Source organism: Ascaphus truei, chromosome 10 (genome assembly GCF_040206685.1).
Source record: "Ascaphus truei isolate aAscTru1 chromosome 10, aAscTru1.hap1, whole genome shotgun sequence".
NCBI lineage: Eukaryota > Metazoa > Chordata > Amphibia > Anura > Ascaphidae > Ascaphus > Ascaphus truei.
The window spans coordinates 10623223-10648109 of record NC_134492.1 but is presented as its reverse complement, the minus strand read 5'-3'; the positions used below and the strand labels follow the sequence as shown (position 1 = coordinate 10648109).

Below are 24887 nucleotides of genomic sequence, written 5' to 3'. Positions count from 1 at the left end.
ACCCCCTGCTTCAATTCAATGTTTAAAAAAATTACAAATAAATCGCCCGCTTGGATTGCCGCTTTAATTCTTTGCGCTTAAAAAAAAAAGAATGAAACAAATTGCTATATACTGAATACCCAAGTTTTCCCCGTGAAAGTCAGTGATGTGTCCTCAAAAGATCAGTCATAAACATTATGCTGTGTTAAATGTAGATTCTTACCTTTCTAAGGACAGGTAACATGTTAAGGTATAAGTGAGGATTTCGTGCTTTGAATTTGTGTGGGAGAGACCAATATTCAATCATTTCTTCATCAGAAATGACGTAGTCATCGAGGGCTTTCAGTGACCAAATGCTGTTGACGAGCATATGCCTGTAGTGTTTGTGCAGGCTTAATGGTGTATCAAACAGGGTGAGACCTATCAGATTGGGGCATGAAGACAACGACGCCACACTCTTCCCATTTCCAATCCCATTGTTGTGAAGGTAAAGCAACTTCAAGTCCTCCAATTCACGCCAAAATTTCCGATCAGGAAGCTGCTGGATCTGTAAAAAAATAAATATTTGTTTAATCACATAAATAGTTAATAAAAACTGTGAAATATACCAACAAAATATTATTTTGCTGAAATTCAAGAACGTGTGTGTTTGCCAGATCGCCTACTTTACCACAGCATATATTTAGTTTACCTTTTATATTCTGCCAAAGCATCTAAATGCAGAAATATATACACTGTGGCAGTGGTTTTCAACGTTTTTTCTCTCGGGGCACCCCTAACCACAGTGCTCAGTTGCTGAGGCACCCCTACAACAGGACAGGGTCACAGGAGAAAGACAGACACAGTCAGAGGGGGAAGACACAGGACACACACACACAATAGGACACAACCTCACCTCTTTCCTGCCCATGCTGCTTCCTCCTCCTCTGCTTGGCCACACCCCACAGGCTTCTGACATCTCCTCCTGATTGGCTGCTGCTGGGTAATGCAGCCAATAAAGATAGAGGAAACTGCCCTGCGAGATCGTGGAAATCCCGCTGTCATGGAACAGAAATACCCCTGTCTGCCTTCTCTGTTTCAGCCCCCCTTCCCTTGGCAGTTCTGCCTGCTAGCTGTGCTTGGATGTCACTTTCCTTGCAGTTCACTCGCAGTGCAGATGGAATGGATACATTATGTAGCCCTTTTTCCTTCTAGTCTGCCACACCCCTGGTTGCTCTGGCAACATCTCCAGTCCTCCAAGTTATGGGCTTTCCCATTTCCCCCCCTGTCCTTGCTGTCAGTTAGTGCAGTCTCACTGAACCTTTAGTGTGACCCTTGCCCCCCACTTCCTTTTACACCCTCGAGACAGTGAGTACAGCACCCTTCTCTGTTAATCTCCCATGGCGAGGCCATCTCTTTCTACCGGTTTCTAACTATAAATCACCACTACACACCATCCACAAGTATCTGTATTCTGCTGCTTTTTCCAATAAAGTGGAGGAAATATTAGAGGACTTGGAGTGATTTGAAAGGGAGCTGTGTTAATGCTATCGGGGCCATTCACACATCAATCGTGACCCTGGCTTCAGAATACCCGCAGCACCCTTTTGATCCTCACGGAACCCCAGTTGGGAAACACTGCACTGTGGGGTCTTACTAGTACTACTACTAATAATAATAACTTTATTTCATATAGCACTTTACTCCCAATGGGACTCAGCGCTTCACAATTACAGCATAGGGCGCGGTAAGCGGCATTGTACATAGGTTTTTACAGACACAGTCCCTGCCCTGTGGAGCTTACAGTCTATGATTTTGGTGCCTGAGGCACAGGGAGATAAAGTGGCTTGCCCAAGGTCACAAGGAGCCGACACCAGGATTTGAACCAGGTACCCCCGCTTCCAACTGTTGTATCAGAGACAATACCTTCACTCACGAATCACTCCTTTTGCCAGTATTTGATTTGTGTACATTTAGGAATACCAATTGATACACTGATTTTCCCTTCAGTGCTAAAGGAAATGGCTATGCAATATTCTACAATACTGAATCAATTAACATGGGATTCTATGACGTTTTCTAAATTCCTAAGGAAAATAGCACTTTGAATGAAAACTGGTGGTCTCTATACGGATAAAGCTATTAGCACCTAAATGGAGACAAAGCAGAAGGCAGATCAATATGAAGCAAATATGCACTAAACCCAAGTATATATTGCTTCAGATTCCAACAGTGTTATCTTATTAATATTGTATGGGTTCAAATTGATGGTTTAATTAATATACATATTGAACTCATGTAACTTCCTGACACAATCTTTCAAACAAATGCAGAAAATGTGAAAAATAAATCCCTTAACCTGTTGAGTCAAACATTTATTTTTAAACTGTACTTTCGTTTGATTTCCATTAATACAACAATGGTAACCTTTAACATGTCATTGGTTCTGATGAAAAATTCAGTGAGGAGAAAATAAAATGATGGTATTGCAATTAAATTCTTCTTAGAATAAAAATGAGATGCCATGCACTCTTGTCATTGTGAGTTATTTCAGTAAATCCTATGCCTACAAGATAGATAGCTGCAATACATAAGGGCAAAGGTGCGCAAAACTGGGGGGTGAGCCCTCCCCCACCCATATGGGGAGGGGGGCAAACTGAGCCCTGCGCTTACAGAGGCCCCGAGCTCTTCCCCACATTTAACTTGATTGCTGGGGGAGCGCGTGGGGCGTCCTACCGCCTATCCGGCTTCATCTCCTGCATCTTCTGATACAGATGGCTAATCGCCATGACAACACGGCATTGCAGAGGTGGAGGTGCCGGAGAGCAAAACAACTCTCCATATCACAGAGACCAGGAAGGCATCCAGCGGGTCCTTGTTACCAACATTAGATCACATGGACCAGTGGCTGACCAACCACACAGGAGGGAGGAGACTGGAGTTTTTGTAACAACAGGCGAATATACCTTTTTATTTTATTTATAAAAACTAAATACATTGAGAGTCACCCCTCGTTTTCCAGTATGTCCTGGGCATAGAGTGAAGATGACAAATACATGATTACAAATACTTGTATAATGAGGGCTCAAGAGTCCCCAAAAAAACAGTGCATCCAAAAATAAGGGAAGGTTAGTATAATAATGAAAGTAAACAAGTTCCTGTGCGGAAGAAATCAAGAAGCAGCACATCCGTGAGAGTCACAATGCAGCTCATTGATGGGTGGTAAATATAATAAATCATATTAGGTGAGTGAAAAGACCGGGATCATAATATTGATAACCCTGTCTATATCACAAACACTCGGATAATCACCCTAGCGCATAGTAACCCAGCCAGGGTACAAATGTGACGCAGTAATGAGAATAAGAGTAACTCACATGGTTGATGCTGTCAGCGGTTCCACTTTTCTTGCGTGCCGCACGTAGTGAAGTAGAAGTGAGGGTAGAAATCCACAGGAGGAAACAACGGAGCAGCACAGCCAGGGTCCAGTCAGAATCCAAATAACGCAGGAGCAACAATCAAAAAAATCGGGTTAAAAAGAATTTATTAAATAGGTGGACACATGGTATAGAGCAGGTCAGGGACACCCCTCTAACGCGTTTCGCGCTGCAACAGCACTTTGTCAAAGAGATTCTGGATGGATCCTGGCTGTGCTCCGTTGTTTCCTCCTATGGATTTCTACCCTCATGGTTACAAATACATAGTTACATTAAGTGAACAGGGTATACATTATATACAAGACATTGCGTGCACAGTTAAAGATAATATATCTTTATATATCTTATATTTTTAACTTTCAGTGGGTGAGTGCACAGTTTTACATATATTTTTAATTGAATATGTTCGTATCATTTCCTATATATGCACGTATTCAATTGGATTTTTTTATTTTTTTTGAGCTTAATCAAGGGTGTTCGTGAAAAAATGGATAGGAAGCGAAAAGTGACACTTTGTATACTCGGGTGAATGTCCTTAACCGAAATCACACCCTAACCCAGGGGTGCACAACTCCCCCAACACGTCAGGTTTTGAGCCTCTGATTGAGCCACCTGTGCTGAAGCAGGGACTGATTGAGCTACTTGTGCCGAAGCAGGGATATCCTGAAATACTTACCTGTTGGGGGGGCTTGAGGACTGGAGTTGAGAACCCCTGCCTTATGGCATAGCATTGCTTAGTAATATGGGCCTGCTTCTACGTAATTCTAAAAAAAGCTATTAAATATGTTACATTACAAAATAACTGAAAATGGTACAAAAGGTTACAATTGCTGATAAATGGTCCTCAACTGTAAATTACAGATTTAAAAAAACAGATCCATAGAGATATTTTCATAACAAATCGCTTACCTGATTTCCATGCAAATCCAACTTGATTAAATGACAACATGTTCGGAGAGCATTGATATTTGTAATGCAATTGTTAGACAAGCAGCAGACTTTCAGCGACGTGCAATATTGTATATTGTTCACCTCTTTCAAAAGTAGTTTATTTAAATATACAATAGCCAGTTCCTTGAGCTCCTTTGTCTGGCAATTGTTAACTGAAAGTCCATAGTCAAGCAAAACTTTTTCAGAGGCGGGTAAAAGGTATCTTAATTCCATTATTTCTTCTATGAAATATGAGGTGTTGTCATAACTGGAAAAAAAATAACAATGATTATACAGCATGTTAGTAACATTTTATGTATTTTAACTACAGTGGACAGTAGTCTTTGATTATTTTGTTTCTTTTTTCAAAGTTTTAATACAACATTTGAAGGCAAAACGAATGTGTTTTTTTCAAGGAAATTTAGAAGAAATTAAGTCAAGAAGTTGAGTTAACTAGAAAACGTATCATTTTCAAACCATTAAAGTGTTTAACAATATGACCTTACTATTCTACCACAGCAAGGCATCACAGGGGTCACTTATCAAGACCAAAAAGTTATACAGACATTAAGCTGCAATAAATATCATAGGCTTATTCTTTGCTAATGTACAGTATGTGTCACATACGGCACACCTGTGAGCATGTGATCAGCTTATGGGACAAGGGTTAATACACTGCTACCTAGCTGACCCACTTTTCACTTTCCGCAAAGGTCGCTCAAATTAGTAATATTTCCCCTCAATCCGTCCCAATATACCATCTGTCACGAATATTACACTTGTGCGCACTTAGACTACAGTTAATATATATATATATATAGTTAATATACTCACCTTCTTCATGCAAGACCAATAACCAATAACCTCAGCTGATATGACATGGATCTAATTGCATTCTCTTCACAGGTATGTTCCTGATGTTGAAACCCTCTGTATAAGACTGAATCTGGCCTTGTTGAATTGATATATAAGTATGTTCCTGATGTTGAAACCCTCTGTATAAGACTGAATCTGGCCTTGTTGAATTGATATATAAGTATGTTCCTGATGTTGAAACCCTCTGTATAAGACTGAATCTGGCCTTGTTGAATTGATATATAAGTATGTTCCTGATGTTGAAACCCTCTGTATAAGACTGAATCTGGCCTTGTTGAATTGATATATAAGTATGTTCCTGATGTTGAAACCCTCTGTATAAGACTGAATCTGGCCTTGTTGAATTGATATATAAGTATGTTCCTGATGTTGAAACCCTCTGTATAAGACTGAATCTGGCCTTGTTGAATTGATATATAAGTATGTTCCTGATGTTGAAACCCTCTGTATAAGACTGAATCTGGCCTTGTTGAATTGATATATAAGTATGTTCCTGATGTTGAAACCCTCTGTATAAGACTGAATCTGGCCTTGTTGAATTGATATATAAGTATGTTCCTGATGTTGAAACCCTCTGTATAAGACTGAATCTGGCCTTGTTGAATTGATATATAAGTATGTTCCTGATGTTGAAACCCTCTGTATAAGACTGAATCTGGCCTTGTTGAATTGATATATAAGTTAGTATGTTTGAATGTAAAAAGTATTTTTTTTTTTTTTCCTCTTAACTCTGTGCTGTTAATTGAACAAATGGAACAAGGTGACTGATTGGGGAGGGGGAGGGTCATGTGACCTTTTTTTTGTGTATAATACTAACAGCTCAGCTGCATTGGGCAGTGAGGCATTTAAAGTGAGGTTTTTAAGTGATACAGTTAGACTACAGTTTGACTAGAGGTGACTGGGGACTGCTTCTTTCTGCAAACTCTTTAACTCAAGACAACAAATGGTAAGCTATTCAGATCACACTATGATCCCATGCTTGTTAGCCTGCATAGTTTAACCCCCCACCCCTTTACAACTTCTTTCACTGCAGCCTCTCCCAAAACTGACTGCACAAAACACTGAAACCCTGAATTGACCCTAGCATTGCAATGCAGCAAAACACATGACAAGGTACAGGTTCACCTCTGCTGTTTAGTCTGCACACACTCACTCTGCTCATAACAGCTCCATGCAACACTGCCTACCTCTGGCATCATGAACCTGCTATGTCTTCTAACTTTTTTCTTTCTCCTGGCCTCATGGAGATGTTACTCCCTCTATCCACTACAAACTCCTCCATCCTGGCCCACACCCAACATCACCATACACCCTGGACTACTCAAAAGCCTTGCACTATCTACTGAATGTTGGTGGAGAACTCTAAAAACCAGCACACCAACCACTGCTCACTCTAATGGAAAACACCACAAATTTACAACTTGTAAACAACTACCCAAATTTCTTCTCATACTATTACTCTCTCTAGCAGGTGATATTGAAACTAACCCAGGTCCTCCCATTTCAGCTCTGTCCCATGCCCCTGAGAATTCCACCTTTAAATTCCAAAAAGGGCTATCTGTCGCCCATATAAACATCCGGAGCCTGCTGCCCAAACTAGACGAACTAAGGGCATGGTGCCTTATGCATAAACCCAAAGCCATCGTTCTTACAGAAACATGGCTATCCTCTAAAACCCCTGATGCAAATATCGCCATTCAGGGATACTCCATTTTTAGGAGAGATAGGTCAAAGAGAGGAGGAGGGGTGTTATTTTATATTGCAGACACCTTACAATTTACACTGCTACATTGCCCACCAAGTCCACCCTCTTTTGAAACTCTAGTTGGCAAAATCTGCCTCCCCTTTTCTAAGCCCATCTTGCTTGCTGGCATCTACCGCCCCCCTAAAGCCCTTCCACAATCCTTGACTGATATCACCCAATTTCTTGCCTCCATTTCCTCTCTGAATGAGAAGAGTGAGCTGCTAGTTCTTGGGGATTTCAACTTCAATTGGCTTGACCCTAAAAACCACAAAATCCAGATACAACTCAAGTCACTTAACCTATCGCAACTCATTTCCCAACCCACACGGATAAACCTGAAATCGCATAACCATTCCTTGCTAGACTGGATTCTTTCCTCAAACCCCAGCAGAATCCAATCCTCTGGCATCCTTCCTGACATTTTCAGTGACCATGCAATAGTGTACTGTGTAAGGAAAATTAAACCGCCCCATTCAAGCCCCAAAGTTCTCCTAACTAGAACATTTAAAAACTTTAACCCACAACAGTTTCTGGATGACCTTACCAACTGCCCATGGCACAGAATCGATTTAATTCCCGACCCCGATTCTGCGCTCGACTATTTCCAATCCGAGTTCTTAAAACTCTGCGATACCCATGCTCCACTACGCAAAATAAGGGTACGGGGGGCCCACCTTCCATGGGTTACACCTGACCTTATAGCACTCTACCAGTTCAGGGATGCCTTGTGGAAAAGCTACAAAGTAACTGGCACTACCAAGGATCTCAATCACTACAGATGCCTGCGGAACGTGTGCACAAGGCAAACAAGGCATGCAAAAGCACAATATTACTCTGACAATCTCCTCCAGAATACATCAAACCCAGCTAATTTCTGGAAGGTTATCAACAATATATTCCAGCCTCCTAACCATCAACAACCAAGTAATATCACTAAGGGGGATATTACTCTGACAAACCCCACTGACATTGCAAATGCATTCAATGATTACTTTGTGGGGTGTGCCACTAACTTATTAGCGAAACGCAACACAAACCCCAAACCTGAATCTCATCCTGGGAGTACCCCTATAGTCCCACCCCCTCCCAACACTGCCCACAATTTTCAATTTAGCCCAGTATCTGAAGAGGAGATTACACAAGCGCTCCTCAAACTAAAACTAAGCAGCCAATGTGGACCCGACTTACTACAATCTAGGTTCCTACGACTTGGTGCCCCAGCCATTGCCAAACCAATTGCGTCGATAGTCAACTCTATCCTGTCTGCAGGCCATATCCCTAAGACCTGGAAAACTGCCAGAGTTGTCCCAATCTTCAAAAGTGGGGACAAAAACACTGTCTCAAACTACAGGCCAATCTCACTTCTCCCAATTCTATCCAAAGTTATGGAAAAATGTGTCCACTCCCAATTAAGCGAGTTCTACACCAAGACAAATTTCCCTAGCCAATTCCAGTCTGGGTTTCGTCCCAAACACTCCACCGTAACTACCCTGCTAAAAGTTTGCAATGAAATCCAGTGTGGAATGGAACGGGGACAACTCACTGGTGCAGTATTCCTAGATTTTGCAAAGGCTTTTGACACAGTTGATCATGCTATCCTGCTTAACAAACTCCAGAGCTCTGGAATAGGGAAACATGCTTTAAACTGGTTTCAGTCCTACCTATCAGGAAGATCCCAACATGTGTCCATCTCAGGCTCTAACTCCAACCCCCTGGATATCACCTGTGGTGTCCCGCAAGGCTCTGTTCTGGGGCCCCTACTCTTCTCAGTGTTCATTAATGATCTTCCCACAGCTTGTAAGGAAGCCTCAATACACATGTATGCAGATGACACAATCCTGTATGCACACAGCCATAGCCTCTCTGACCTTCAACACATACTTCAGTCTGACTTTTTGAGACTCGAAAACTGGATTTCCCAAAACAAACTGTTTTTAAACACTGACAAGACTGTAACAATGGTATTTGGGACCAAGACTAAATTTGTAAAGCTTCCAGTGACTGAGCTCCTGATTAGAACCAACGCTACCACCACCCTAACACCTGTCACTAGTTTTAAATACCTGGGCTTATGGTTTGACTCCCACTTAACATTCGGGATGCACATTGATACCCTGACAACCAAGACCTATGCCAAACTAGGGGTACTTTACAGGAACAAATCCTCCCTAAGTCTCCTGGTCAGAAAGCGTATTGCACAGCAGATGCTAATGCCAATTATTGACTATGGAGACATAGTATATGGCTCGGCTCCTCAAACCCACCTTAGCAAACTTGACACCCTCTACAATTCAATTTGTCGTTTTGTTCTCCAATGCAACTACAACACACATCACTGCGAAATGCTCAAAGAACTAGATTGGTCATCACTAGAGTCTAGGCGCAAAGTTCACCTTTCCTGTCTCACCCTCAAATACTTTCTGGGCAAGCTACCCAGCTACCTGAACAAGCTCCTCACCCCTACCACATGCAGTACCTATCACCTGAGATCAGACTCCAAAAGACTATTCATGGTCCCAAGACTCAACAAAGTATCCGGACGTTCCTCCTTCTCCTTCCGTGCACCCCAAAACTGGAACAACCTACCAGAGACTCTCATATCCACCACCAGCTTAAGTTCTTTCAAATCTAAGGCTGTCTCACACTTTAATCTGGTCTGTAACTGTTTCATAAGCTCATAATATATATTTTCTTTAACTGTGCATGCAATGTCTTGTATATAAATGTATACCTTGTTCATTTATGTAACTGTATTTGTAACCATGTATTATTTGTTTTACTCTGTGCCCAGGACATACTTGAAAACGAGAGGTAACTCTCAATGTATTACTTCCTGGTAAAATATTTTATAAATAAATAAATAAACTTGACTTAGATATGCAACAAGAGTTAATACACACGGCTACTCTAGCCAACTCGCCTTTCTCCCCCGCAAGGTACTTTCAATTAGTTAATATTTACCCCTTACTCGATTGCGATCATATCTATCCACTTACACCACCCAAGTAAAATATTGAATTACATATATCTGCCAGGGTCTAAAGTTCCTGTTAATTAAAGAAAAACTATGCCCCTAGCACACAAAAATCTGTTGTAGCAAAATGTGCCCAAAAATGTACTTTACAAAGCGTGCAACCAGTTCTATCAAAGCCCAAAGCATCACTTATTAAAGTTTGGCTTTAAAGCAGCAGTTAAAGCAATATCCCCTACATGTGTTGTTTTTTTTATAAATAAATCAGTTCTGTACTATGAGAAAATACTTGTAGCATTTAAAAAATATATTTTAAAGACATTTTTAATGTTTCTAATGTAGGAAGCATTTCCAAAGTGACGGCCCCCTTCCCCTTCTGATAGGCTCTGGCTCTTGAGACCCGTCCTCTCTCTAGCAGTGACCCAATTGTATCTAGTAACTGCTCAGTCAATCATATCTAGGAACTACATTGCCCAAAATGCTGTGCAAGAACTGAATTAAATAACCCTTAGAAAGCTGTCGATTACAGGAGAATGGATCGATCTGCAGCTTAGCTAATCACTTGTCAGTGTGCAGATTGTACTGATGCACATATTGAATGGGAAAAAAACATTATTATTATTTTTTTTAAACGGCAGCTTGAACTGCAGCTTTAATATACAAAAAGGCAGTGCTTTGAGTACAGAAATATTATTACAAGAACATACAGTTACAATAAATACAGTTACAATAAATACAGAACAGTTTCTTAAACTAAAAGGTAAAAACAGAAATCCCTATACAGTATGTTGCCATGCCATAGGTCTTCCTCAGAGAGGTCACTGGAGTAGGAAAGATGAAAAGTCATGTGCCTACTCTCAAAACACACCTCTCGTTGAATTCTCACTTATAATGAAAAAGTAGGGCTTTTTATTCTAACTTCCCTTCATTGAGAACACCATAAGCACAGTCCTGTCGTAAATCAGATACTGGGTTGACAGTTTTATGACTTAGAAGAAAGGAAAAAAAAAAACCTTTCTTGATGTTTAAGGTCTGACTACATTTATAAAACTCATAGCATAACTTAATTTCCCGGATACTTAAACAAACGCCATCTTCAATGTTGCGTCTGTGCTCTCCACACGCACGCATGCATCTAAAATGTGACAGCCTAACATTTATTTTCGCAGGAGAAACAGTTACCTGTCTTTTTCACCTCTTACCCATGCAGTGTGTGGTATGATTTGATTTGTCTAATCGCAACGGTGATAGATATCCATTTGTTACTCTTATAAATTGCTGTCAGGCCCATCATTTCTTATATTTAATATAGCCCTCCAATGGGTGGTGACCTGTTTGTTACCTCTCTCTGTGTGATGCACAGGAGATATTTCAACATTTTTAGTTTTCTTTGAGGCTGACAGCCCAGGACCTGGCTAATGTCCACAGCCTTCTAAGCTAGACACATTTCACTTTTAGTGGGCCATCAGTGATAAGCCTCCAAATAACACTCTTTGTAGATCAGAACAGACACAGGACGAGTCTTGACCTGCCATAAAAACAATTTCTTTGTATTTTTAACACAATTTCTAACTAACGTTAAATTTGTAAAATCTGAATTACCAGATAGATTAAAATACTTAATATTCCCTGTCATTTTTATTACAGTATGCAAGAGATTCAAATTGACCCTTTGCCAAACAATGCATTGCTGGCCCATTGTGAGCAAAGGCGTTAAAAACGAAGATTGCAATAAAAGTCCAAGAGACTTGCGTTGAAAAATGACAAAACTGTGCGTTACTTTGGTGAAAGCTGATGCATTAAAAAGAAGAGAAGTGCCGGACAAATACAATAATGTCACTGGTACTTGTGATTCTCAATCCCAACCCTAATAAATGAGCAAAGTTTAGTATAGATATAAATGCATACATAAGTACTAAGAGAGAGTACAGTTATGAGTTAAATCAAGGCGACTGATTGCGTCTTCTCTAAAAAATGCTTCATACCTTCATTAAAGCTGCAGTTCAGTGTTTTATTTATTTATTTTTTTACTTCAATAGTTTTATGTGGGCAATCTCTAATTAGCTAAAGAACTGTATAGCTGCAGGTCAATTCGTTTTTCATGTATTGATAGGTCGAAATTTGGTGACATATTAAAAGCTGGGATTTGTTTATAATCTGCTTGTCAGTCAGTGGAAGCTCATGAATATTCATGAGCATTCCTGCACTGACCTGTGCTAGAGGGAGGGCAGGGCTAACAAAGGGGTGTGCCAGAGATTGTGACAGGACATGAAGGGGCAGTGCCTTTTAAATAGAATACAAGAAAATTGGTCTTTCAAAGTTGTTTTTTTAAAAACAGAAAATGCTAAAAGTATTTTTTCTTACTACAGAACTGATTTATTAAAAAAAACACACATGCAGGATATTGACTGAACTGCAGCTTTAAAGGACCATGTGCGTTGGTAACTCATGCCGTCCAGCCAGTGGCAGATGTCCCATTAGGCCCGGGCCTAGGATGGCAAAATTTGGGGGCAGCAAAAATGTCCGCCCCCAAATATCTTTACCGCGCTCTTGGGGCCTGATCGGAAGTCACTTACATATACGGGGCGCCTCCTTGCTGTCTCCTTTCTGCCGTGGCGTCAGACAGCGTCTCGTTGCCATGGCAGCGTGACGTCGCGGCGGCAAATGCCGTAATGTTACCATGGCAACGGCATGCTGTGTCGTCACACGGCGTCATTTGACGCTGCGTATCGGGAGGAGGGCGGTAGAAAGGAGATGGAAGGCATATGCAAGTGCCTAAGCGTCCAGCTGTACCTACAGTATTTATAGTACTATACCTATATAATCGGTCTTCTTCCTAATGAACTGTGCCAGCGTGGGACGAAGCCATCCATCAGTTGAAGTGGAGAACTAATTAGTGTAGGTGGGGAATTTATAACATACTACTTATAAAGGGGATTATTCCTCCTGGGGATAGAGGGAGGGAGTGTATATAAATATATACTGTTATTTGCTTGTTGTAAACTACAAATGTTATGAGGTATCCATAAGACACAAGCAAGCACCCCTCCACCTCGCATGGAGAGACTAAAGTGTACCTATTTCTCTGCACTAAATGTTGCAGGGTTGTGTGTGCGTTGGATGCAATTACCTGTGGGATGGAGCGTCCCTACCCACAGTGCTCACTTCTGCTTCTCTCTGTGCAGGAGCTGGAGACTTATGTTACCCTTGGCTACTATGGAAACCAAGGGCTGTCCAGCCCAGGCCTTAAAGTGACAGCGCCTGAGTAAAGTGAACACTAGGAGCCCAGCCAGCGTCACCCTGACCAGCCACAACCAGAGCTGCTCTAAGGATTTTGACCAAATAGCAATGCACATGAGCATACCCTTCAACTGTACCTATTAGGCAGGTACACAATCGAAGGGTGGCCAACTCCAGTCCTCAAGGGTCACCAACAGGTCAGGTTTTATGAATATCCCTGCTTCAGCACAGGTGGCTCAATCAGTGGCTCAGTTATTGACTGAGCCACCTGTGCTGAAGCAGGGACGTCCTTAAAACCTGACGTGTGTGTGTGTGTGTGTGTGTGTGTGTGTGTGTGTGTGTGTGTGTGTGTGTGTGTGTGTGTGTGTGTTCCTCTGCATAAATTAGGGGACTTCCGTAGGAATTGCTTGGAAGTACCTCCATCCAGCACACGTTGACGTCTGCATGAGACGGGATGAGGCTGACCCCTCACCCCACATCCCATACAAAGCGCTGTGAGGTGTGGAGAGGTTCTTATTTAAGCAGCTTGTGCAAAGCAATTTATAGCTATTATATTATTATATTCGCTTTTATTTGTAAAGTACTTTATAGCTCAGCATTGGTCACTGCAGCTATGGGATGAACACATTTCTCCAATAGGTGCTTAGCAAAAAGACCAGAACCAAAGCAGAGGGCTGCTGTATTTTATGCTTTCGTATTCGCAATTACATTTTAATATTAAAAGCTAAGAAAAAGAAATGTTACAATGTTCCTCTCCCTCCACCATCCCCTCTTCTCTCTCTCCCTTTCCCCCTCTCCTCTCTCTCCTCTCCCCTTCCTTTCTCTCTCGCCCACCTTCTCTCTCCTCCCCCCACCACATCTACAGTATGATCCTCTTTTCCCTCTTATCCACATGTTCTCTTTTTTTCTCCTTACACCATGTTTCCACTTTCTCTTTTTACCTTCATGCTCTCCACCCCTCCCTCCCTTTTCTTCCTCCCTCCCTTCCTCCCTTTTCTTCCTCCCTTTTCTTCCTCCCTCCCTCTTCTTCCTCCCTCCCTCCTCTCCCTCCCTCCCTCTTCTTCCTCCCTCACCCTTCTTCCTCCCTCCCTCTTCTTCCTCCCTCCCTCCCTCTTCTCCCTCCCTCCCTCTTCTTCCTCCCTCCCTCTTCTTCCTCCCTCCCTCCCTCTTCTTCCTCCCTCCCTCTTCTTCCTCCCTCTTCTTCCTCCCTCCCTCTTCTTCCTCCCTCCCCCTTCTTCCTCCCTCCCTCTTCTCCCTCCCTCCCTCTTCTCCCTCCCTCCCTCTTCTTCCTCCCTCCCTCTTCCTCCCTCCCTCCCTCCCTCTTCTTCCTCCCTCCCTCTTCTTCCTCCCTCCCTCTTCTTCCTCCCTCTTCTTCCTCCCTCCCTCCCTCCCTCCCTCCATCTTCTTCCTCCCTCCCTCGCTCTTCTTCCTCCCTCCCTCTTCTTCCTCCCTCCCTCCTTATTCTTCCTCCCTCCCTCTTCTTCCTCCCTCCCTCTTCTTCCTCCCTCCCTCTTCTTCCTCCCTCCCTCCCTCTTCTTCCTCCCTCCCTCTTCTTCCTCCCTCTTCTTCCTCCCTCCATCCCTCCCTCCCGCTTCTTCCTCCCTCCCGCTTCTTCCTCCCTCCATCCCTCCCTCCCCTTCCTCCTCCCTCCTTCCCCCCTCCCTCCCCTTCCTCCCTCCCCCCTTCCTCCCTCCCTCCTCCCTCCCTCCCCCCCTTCCTCCCTCCCCTTCCTCCCTCCCTCCCTCTTCTTCCTCCCTCCCCTCCCTCCCCTCCCCTCCCTCCCCCTCCCCCCCTCTCCCTTCCCCTCCCCCCCCTCTCCCTCCCCCCCTCCCCCTCTCCCTCCCCCCCCTCCCTCCCCTCCCTCCCCCCCTCCCTCCCCTCCCTCCCCCCCTCCCTCCCCTCCCTCCCCCCCTCCCTCCCCTCCCTCCCCCCCTCCCTCCCTCCCCTCCCCCCCCTCCCTCCCCCCCTCCCTCCTCCCCTCCCTCCCCTCCCTCCCCCCCTCCCTCCCCTCCCTCCCCTCCCTCCCCCCCTCCCTCCCCCTTCTTCCTCCCTCTTCTTCCTCTCTCTTCTTCCTCCCTCCCTCTCTCTTCTTCCTCCCTGCCTCTCTCTTCTTCCTCCCTCCCTCTCTCTTCTTCCTCCCTCCCTCTCTCTTCTTCCTCCCTCTTCTTCCTCCCTCTTCTTCCTCCCTCCCTCTCGCTTCTTCCTCCCTCTTCTTCCTCCCTCTTCTTCCTCCCTCTTCTTCCTCCCTCCCTCTCTCTTGTTCCTCCCTCCCTTTTCTTCCTGACGTCACCATCGTGCATATGCTACAGCGTACATCGTGCATATGCTGCAGCGGTCTCTTTAAGAGGCCGTACCGCAGGAAGCCCCGCCCCCTCCTCACATGACCTCACCAAACTCTGTCTGCAACTGCGGGAGAGGGGGCGGAGCCTTGCAGTCATTGTGGGCAGACCCTCAGGCCACGTCACCACAGCTGTGCCCTTCACAAAGATGGCGGCGCTGGTTGTGACGTCACGGGTGGGCGAAGGTCACGTGTCAGGTGATGTCAGGATGTGTGAGGTGGAGGAAGATGTCAGGGTGCGCAGGGAAACCCACCGCAGGCTGGAGGCATTCAACGCTATCAGAGGTAACTGTGCCACATGAGACACCGTCACTGCCCCTGACAGAGACCCAGCCGGTAACACACAAACACCCCCCCTACCCCCGGAAACACTGATACCCAGATAAAGGGGTGTTTATTATTATTATTATGTGTGTGTGGTCCCAACATATTCCGCAGTGCAGTACAATGTGGGAGGATAGTAACATGGTATAACAAAAGAGTACATATATGCTGAGACACTGGGATGGAGGTCCGTGTCCCAAGGAGCTTACACTCTAATTGGTTACAGGTGCGCAGCACTGCTTGCCTGCTATGGAACAGTTGGGCTGTTTCCATACAGCCTGCGTCTGTGCGGGGGCGGGCGTGTCAGTGATGTCACCCGCCTGAAGCTGGTGCGTTTTCCAGACATGGTTGATGCGCCATCGGGGGGCGTGTCTAGGGGGGCATGTCTGTGGCATCACAGAGCTAGTTCGCCCTCATCGGCCGAACCGCTCACGTGACCTGCTCGTCGCGCTGAGAAATCAGTTTCCGCTGTTTCCTCGCGCAGCGCGCACCCTCTCCTGCAGCGGAAAGGGCGCGCGGTCTTTGACAGCATGGACGAGCCCTTAGGCCTCGCTTATAGTGCCGGCGACACCGACGTGACGTCAAAACAAATGTATTGACGCCGCCGTGTGCGCTTATAGTATGAGCGACGCGACGGCTTGATCGCTGGAAGTCACTTCAATTTGTTTTTTCCAGCCACCAAAGCGTGACGTTGGCGTCGCTGTCGCCGGCACTATAAGCGCGGCCTAAGTGTGACAGTGCCCAGACCCGGCAATATGTTGCACATTAATAAAGCCGCCGCTGAAATTGTCGCCTGGTGCTGAATGGAGACGCTTCCAAGCAATTCCTACGGAAATCCCATAACCAGCTTAGCGTGCACACAAAACGTTCTGTTTAATAGGCACCGCTGTCTAAGACTGGGGCCATGGTGCCTGTCTAGGGGCGTTCCAGTGACGCCACGGAGCTGGTTCACCCTCATTGGGCGAACCGCTCACGTGAGCGGCCTGTCGCACCAAGAAATCAGTTTGAACTGATTTATTGCGCAATGCACGCCCGCACGCCGCATGGGTGCGAACACTACCTTAAGGCAGTCTGTTCGCTCAGTGCGGATCCGCTCGTGCGTACGCTGCGGTACCATGGCTTCAGCCTTAAAGGAGCCAAATCCTGCAAAATACGTACAGTTGGAGGAAAATACGTCCAGTTGAAGGATATGGTCGTGCCAAAGGCAAACCAACCCTTTTGCTTTGAAAATAGTCCAATTATATCATAGATTTAATTTAAATATAGTGACAGAAAAACTTTAGCAGCAGAAGAGGTGTGTATATGTATATGTAATATATAATTTCCATTGAGCTGCTGGATTTGAGACCAGGAAATATTCTATATTAGGAGTATCAGGAATCTTGAGATGTGGGAGGAAACACTGGCACAGTATGCAGGAGTGAGCAAAAGGGAGCTGAGTTGTTTTACACCTTTTGATGCCAGCAATGCAGTGCGAAGGGCGTGTGGTTGTGAATGCAAAAAATGTGAACAGAGAAACACAATAAAACTGCACAATATCTTAGTAGGGTGTTGGTAAGTATAGACTGCAGAGCTACGTTTTCCAGACTCCTGTACAATAAAGTAATTACATTGCAAATATAAATTAAAAAAAAAGCTAATTTCACCTTGCTGGAAAAAAAAATACAAGGGCGATATTCCATTGGCAGAATTAATAAGTGATGTATAAAATGGCTTAATAAAAGTGCCCTATAACAAATCTGTCTTTCTTTTTAATAAAGTCTCACAATCCGACACCTCCAGTGCCCGATCTCGATGGCTACATTTCCAAAGTAGGCAATCTTGCCAGGCTGGCATTAGAATGGAGCCTACAGTATATCTCAGCCTTATTTTTATTACCACTACAGGGTCAACTATATAAAGAAATATACAAGCTGCCCACTATACTCGCCCATATCTTAAAACAGCGGTTCTCCCTGAACATTTGTTGGGGTTTTGTGCCCCATTTTTTTTGTCAACAGATTGAGGTTCAGGTGGTTTTTGGAGCTAAATTACATTGATTTCAGCTCAACGGACCCCCTGGTTTCTGAGATCCTTAACAATAAAAAGTAGCAAGTTTGTGTCGCCCCTGGGGGGGGGGGGCACAACATGGTGGTTTAAATCTCCGTCGTTACGTGGGTCAGAAGCTAGTCGCGGCGGGTGACTATTAGCCTGTGTGACGCTGAGGATTTAAATACTAGGAAGCACTGGCGTTACTTTTACTGCTAAGTATTTAGGGAACCAGGGAGTCGGCTCCGGGGACCCCCTGCTCCCCATCCTGGTATGAAAAGAGGGGATTGTGGGGAACTGTTGCTTTTAAACGCTTCTGTGCTGAACTATGCAACACATTGTTTCACTATGTATTACACCAGGGGTGGCCAACTCCAGTCCTCAAGGGCCACTAACAGGTCAGGTTTTAAGAATATCCCTGCTTCAGCAGCGGTGGATGTCGTTGACTGAGCCACTGATTTAAGCCACCTGTGCTGAAGCAGGGATATTCTGAAAACCTCACCTATTTGCGGTCCTTAAGGACTGGAGTTGCCCACCTCTGTATTGCACAAAGCTCAAGCACTGAACAGATAGCAGCAGAGTATTGCTTGCACTGAGTCGCTGTAAGTAAGATTTTGTTTTTTTTCTGAGCACCCCACATCTTGAATACAAGTTAGGAGCACCTTTGACTTTATAGAACTCTTACCAATTGTGACATTGTAAAGCAAAATTAGAAATCATATGTACATTGCATAACGTGTGTAACAAGGTGGACTCTCAGAGTTGGATCTTGCATATAAGAAGATTGAGATGATGTAGATTTTTACGTTTTTGTAGTTTCCTTGACAAACTACAAACATGGCTGCCAGGGTCACCAACAGAAGACCCGCAACACCATCTAATTTTTATTATTCGCCCCTGCGAGCGCAGACCCCTGGACAGTTTGTTCCCATTGGGCATCAAGCATTTTTGCCTGGTGGACAAAACCGTTCATTGCTTGGGAATGGTGTGATAGGGGGATTCCTGGCGTTGTGGGACCATGAGTGAGTGGGGAACCCCATACATCAGGTAATGGGGGAAAATAGAGTAGGGAAGATTGCTGCTTTAAATAGAAAAAGCTACATACAGTTTTTTTAACCCTAGTAGTGCTTTGACCACCACAACAATGCTTTATACAGAAACCTATTGCTTACTCCAACATTTTAGGCAACTGAATTGCCGTTTTTGTCTTCAGGGATGCTATGCATGTGTTGATTTCTCTGCTCTTAACATTATCAGGTAAAGAAGTACAGCTTGGAGAATTCTGGGATGCTGTTGTCATTACAGCTGCCGACAAACAACAAGAGTTGGCTTATCAGCAGCAAATAGCTGATAAACTCACCAGGAAAGAACTTCCTCTTGGAGTGCGGTATCATGTTTTCTCTGATCCACCGGGGCCAAAAATAGGTGAGCGCTGCCGCTATTTTTAGAATGGGAAGTCTTGCGCCTCTATTTGTTTTGTGGGAGTTGGGGGAGCGATTCCATCTCTAGCTGTGCTGGACCCAGGTAACCCATTAGTCTGATCTGTGCCGTAAATATGCAGGGATTTCTCAGCCATGTTAGTTGGAAAAACAAAAGCCAACATTCACTCTCCTTCTCCTCCTCCTTCACTCTGTTTGCTTTAGCAAGGGCTTCATATATCCAGCCGTACACAAACTGTAGTGGGTTAGGGAAAAGCCCAAACTATCCAACTCTATAAACTGCTATCAAGTTTCTTTATCTAGGCTACATATACACTTCACATTTATACTTTAAACTCCATGCTATCTAACACCCCCTAATATCCACAACCCTGAAACCTTAATGGGATCAGCTTTGGGGCTCAACCATACCCCATCCTGAGACATACTCCGTCCCACAATGAGCAGAAACTTTACCTTTTGTTTCAACATTGCGCACCTCTGCTCTAGAGGGACAAACTTTTCCCCGTGCGCACCCCTGCCTGCTCTCCTCAGCGCCTCTCATCCCTCCAACCCCTGACGCATGGGGTCTTTTGATGTCACGTCACCATGATGTCACATGAATGACACCGGGTTACCAGGACGACGCGTCCCTGGAAGGTAAGTGTATTATAGAGGCCTCGCGCGGTCCCCTGGATCTTAATTTAAAAGCCTGGGGGGAGAGCGCAGGGACCTCTATAACTGCCGCCCCCTCCCCACCCCCCGGGAGGCGCGTCCCCCAGTTTGCGCACCGCTGCTCTAGAGTGTAAGCTCTCAGGATCAGGGCCCACATTGCCTTCTGTATCTGTTTATGAAATTGACATGACCCTGTTACCCCCGTTGTACAGCGCTGCGGAATATGTTGGTGCTTTACAATTGAGCAATAATAGTAATTATACAGACCAATATATAGAATGCTTCCGCACAGGTGGCTCAATCAGTCCCTGCTTCAGCACGGATGGCTCATTCTTTGACTTAACCACTGATTGAGCCACCTGTACTGAAGCTGAGATATCCTTAAAACCTAATCTGTTGGGGGGTCTTAAGGATTGGAGTTGAGCGCCGCTCTCAGATACCATTATTGTCAAATATCAAAATGGTCATTCAATTTTTACTGTGTTTTTTTTTTTTTTTTTTTTAGGAAATGGAGGATCAACCATGTATGCACTTCAGTGCTTGCAGCAGATGTATCCAAAGGAATTGGATCATTTTACTATTATTTTAATCCATGCTGGTATGTGCTTTTTACTAATGTAAAAAAGGCATTTAAGAGCTTTCACTCCTTTAGTACTCACTGTACTGGAACAAATAAATAGTGATGCACCAATTGCTCTCAGGAGTCTGATCCTGGGGTAGATCCCGTTGTGGGAATAGATTCAGTACTAGGAAGGCACCCGGCACTCGTAGAGTTGAAGAAAAAAGTTTCTTTATTGAATGTTACATATTCCCTCTACGCGTTTCGGTCCGAGCTGGGACCGAAATGCGTAGGAGGAATATGCAAAATTCAATAAAGAAACTTTTTTTTCTTCAACTCTACGAGTGCCCGCTGCGTTCCACCTGCTGAATCTTTTACTAATGTAAACATGTTCTTGATGATCTCGTCTAACAAATCTTGGTCGAGAATTAATTAGCCAGAACACAAATACTTCTTTTTTTTTTCCCCCTCAATTTATCATCTTCAGTGATCTGGTTTTAACAAATGAAACATAATCAATGTGCTTAAATTGAATTGGTCTTGAAAAGATTTTCAATGATTAACACGTCCTTGTTTTTGTCAAGAACAGTCTGTTTTCCAATTTATATTTGGATCAACCCTTAGGAAATGCTTAATTGACTTGAAAAACAAGTGTTACTGATAAGGAGATATAACATTTTAATTTTATTGTAACATTCCAAAAAGGAATTACTGATAATACTGTCATGTAGACAGATTCAGGGTTCCACATTCATTATATTTGGGTGATGGGCAACCAATTTCATTTTTTGGACTGCCCACCTCCCTTTGCTGCTCCTCCACGAATCTCACTACCTTTGTGTCCGGCAAGGGCTCAGTTTCCACAACATCATAGGTGATGTAAGGGAGAATTCCTATGTTTGGACCAAGTCCCCAAGTGCTTCCTCATTGGCCCTTTAAGTTTTTTTGTGGCAATGGTGAACACCAAGTAGATGAGTTTGCCACTTCTCCAATGTAGGATTCCCTCTTGTGCTGCTTAATATTTTATCCGAATAGAAAAATGGAGGTCTAATTGGGTGAATTGCCATTCCTCTCTTTTCAGGTGGTTCTAGCCAACGTTTACCAAATGCAAGTGCCCTGGGGAAAATTTTCACAGCTTTGCCTCTTGGAAATCCTATTTACCAAATGATAGAGCTCAAATTAGCCATCTATATTGACTTTCCCAAAAATATGAATCCAGGGGTCTTGGTTACGTGTGCAGATGATATTGAACTGTACTGCAGTGGGGATTTAGAGGTAACGTTTCACAAGCCTGGTATTACTGCTTTAGCTCATCCATCAACACTGACTATAGGTACCACACATGGTGTATTTGTACTCGAGCCATCTGATTCCTCTGAGTATCAAGAACTAGAGGATAGATCATGCAGGTTGTTTCTTCATAAACCTACCATTGAGAAGATGCGTCAAACAGGGGCCGTAAGCATTCAAAGAAATAGGTCTTGCAATCCTGTTGGAGAACGTCTTGCTGAAGAAAAGCTTAATTCTGAAGTTGTATATACAGATAGTTTATTTTACATGGATCATGCGACTGTACAGCTGTTACTTGGATTCTTTAAAGAATTTGACACTCTTTGCTGTGAAATAGATGCATATGGGGACTTTCTGCAAGCTCTGGGCCCTGATGCAACTTTAGACTACACAGAGAACATCACTTTCGTTACTAAAACAGAATCCCAACTAATTGAAGTTAGAAAGAAAATCTATTTTCTTCTCAAAGGGACCCATTTTTCTGTAATAGTATTAAATAACTCTAAATTCTACCACATAGGAACCATGCACGAGTACTTATTTCATTTTACTTCTGATACCAAGCTCAAGGCAGAACTTGGATTAGAGTCTAATGTTTTTAGTATCTTTCCAGATCAAGATGAAAATGTTAATGAAACAGCATGTATCATTCAAAGTGTATTACATGCAAAGGCTTCTGTTTCACCTCACTCAGTTATTGAATATTCCAGGCTAGGGCCTGATGTTTCTGTTGGGGAATACTGCATTATTAGTAGCTCATGCATAAATATTAGATCAGACGTACCAGCCAAATCTTTTGTGAGTTCATTAAGTTTGTTGATTGATGAACGCCTAATGTATGCAACCATCGTATTTGGTATCGAAGACAACTTGAAAAAGAATGTGACGACGTTGTCAGAGTTGCATTCTCTTCAGATATTTGGAAGGAGCTTTTTGGAACGCTTGGGTCTCTGGGACATTAAAGTTTCAGAGCAGCTTTTCTCCGGAGATCAGACAGCTCTGAGTTTGTGGAACGCTCGGATTTTCCCTGTGTGTTCTACATTACAAGAATCCGTTACACTATCTTTAGAAATGCTCAATGCAGCGCAGAACAAACCGTTGGCGAAAGTTGGCTATATGAAAATGCTGTCAATTGAGGAAATGCTGTCCTGCAAAGATGTCAAAGATATGCTGAACTTCAGGCAACTTCTTTATAAAGAAATCGTGCTGCAAAGAGAAATGGAAATGTCTGCTTTTTAATGGTGTCGGGATTTTGCTTATTTATTTAAAGCATGGTGTTTGTCAAGTGCTCAGGGCAAAGATACTACGTTTACATAACTGCTTGAACTGAACGTGTCGCCTGGTAACATTGTGAACTGGTCTAAATCAGTTATTCTTTGTCAGAGAATGCCTACAGAGTCCGTTTGATGTTTAAAAGATGAATTGCCATTCTTATTCAGTGCTAGTCTGTTTTGGAATAACACAGGGGTGGGCAACTACAGTCCTCAAGGGCCACTGATTGAGCCACCTGTGCTGAAGCAGGAATATCCTGAAAACCTGATCCGTTAGGGACCCTTGAGGACTGGAGTTGCCCCTGCCCCATCTCCCCCCCCCCCCCCCCCCCTTGGAATAAGGGTTGTAGAAGGGTCCTTTCTGTCATGAATGCTATATGATAATGAAAATTGACTTACAATACTAATCATTACAGGGTAAAACGTTTCTTCCAAAACTTGGTGTAAACTATAGAAAGATATTTTAATAAAATGAATAGTTTAAGAAAAAAATGTAACTTTCAATTGTATGCTATTCTTGCGATAATTAGAGTTAGAATTTTGAATTCACAAATGAACATAGCATTTTGGGGAGCTATCTCAGTAACTACCAGTTGATTTCAACCGGTAGATATAGGCATTAGTAAATATTGGATTTGACAATGATTTATGGCTGTAAACTAAAGAAAAAGGTCAAGATGATCATAGTAAATCCCCAGGGCTTCTGATCCGTAAGCTTGCGCTTCACACTCTGCTTAAGGGATGCATCAAGAAGCCTGCATTGGAGGGGAAAAAACAACCTGCTTTACTCACCGTTACTTTGGTTTGTAGCCATTAAATGAGACCACACTTCTATTTAAGTTCATATTTTGAATTCCCTAACAGCATATTGAACGGGGGGAGGGGAGAATGTAGAACTGGAATTAACATGCATCTAGGATTTTAGGCTGCGATGTGGTATAATACCGTTTCTTGTTATGCCATGTTCCAGTGAATTTGTCAATTCGATTTTCCTTTGTCCCTCAGGACTTTGAGGTGAGGAATTTATTGTGAATATAGGGTTGCAATATGTTCAGTGTTACACACACCAGAAAGCCCTATAAAATGTTTTTAACTTTAGTTTCATAATCATATGCAATTGTACATGTTTATACGAGAAATCAGAAGTGTGGTAAAGAATAAAGCTAAAAATATCTATTGAACTGCCTGCCTTTTTATTATTGTACGGAAAGCACTTCAACCACTTCACTGAAGTACACGAGAGATGCATTTGGTGCAGGTCACATTTACAATGGGAGCTTCCTTCCCACCACCCACATTTTAGTGTCACGAGTTGGATGACTGCATGTGTCAATGACTTGTCTACAAAAGGAGAGTAAAAATGCATTTCAGACTTAATGGATATACCTCTTCTAAGAATTGTGCATATACATTCAACGAGAAAACACAAGCATTTGTGCATTTTACATAGTTACATAGTAGATGAGGTTGAAGACCGATCCGTCATAGAGTTCAACCTGTGCTAAATTTAGACGACGGATACTTTATCCTATATTTGTACTAACACTATATTGATCCAGAGGAAGGCAAACAAAAAAACCCAGAGTCATATCATCCAATGATATCTCATAAGGGGAAAAATAAATTCCTCCCTGATTCCAAGAATTGGCAATCAGATTACTCCCTGGATCAACATTCTTCCCATGTATACTTATTTGGAATATCCCTGTATACCTTTACTTGCTAAAAAGATGGCCAATTTTTTAAAGATATCTATTATCTGCCATTTGTGTTACTTAACTATGTTTGATAGACTTGAACAGTGTTGAGGAACCCAACAGTGTTTAAA

The 24887-nt window shown here is 43.3% G+C and overlaps 2 protein-coding genes across 3 annotated transcripts in view; one reads left to right on the top strand and one right to left on the bottom strand.

Annotated features, from left to right (window-relative positions):
• LRRIQ3 (leucine rich repeats and IQ motif containing 3) overlaps window positions 1–13136 on the bottom strand; it is a 37558-nt gene extending 24422 nt beyond the window's left edge. Inside the window, 3 exon segments of the mRNA XM_075615812.1 lie at window positions 203–526; window positions 4305–4593; window positions 13047–13136. Of these exon segments, the coding sequence (XP_075471927.1) occupies window positions 203–526; window positions 4305–4559 (579 nt within the window). The 5' untranslated portion in view covers window positions 4560–4593; window positions 13047–13136.
• Window positions 13137–15472: 2336 nt separating this feature from the next.
• Window positions 15473–24240, top strand: FPGT (fucose-1-phosphate guanylyltransferase). 2 transcript variants are annotated; one of them, XM_075615810.1, is made up of 4 exons: window positions 15475–15779; window positions 19104–19271; window positions 20445–20537; window positions 21580–24240. In XM_075615810.1, exons 1-4 carry the CDS (start codon window positions 15644–15646, stop codon window positions 23025–23027), a joined length of 1845 nt encoding a protein of 614 aa, XP_075471925.1. In that variant the 5' UTR covers window positions 15475–15643; the 3' UTR covers window positions 23028–24240. The 2 variants fall into 2 exon arrangements, with proteins under 2 accessions (XP_075471926.1, XP_075471925.1); XM_075615811.1 differs by lacking the exon at window positions 20445–20537 and having other exon boundaries at window positions 15473–15779.
• Window positions 24241–24887: the final 647 nt, after the last annotated feature.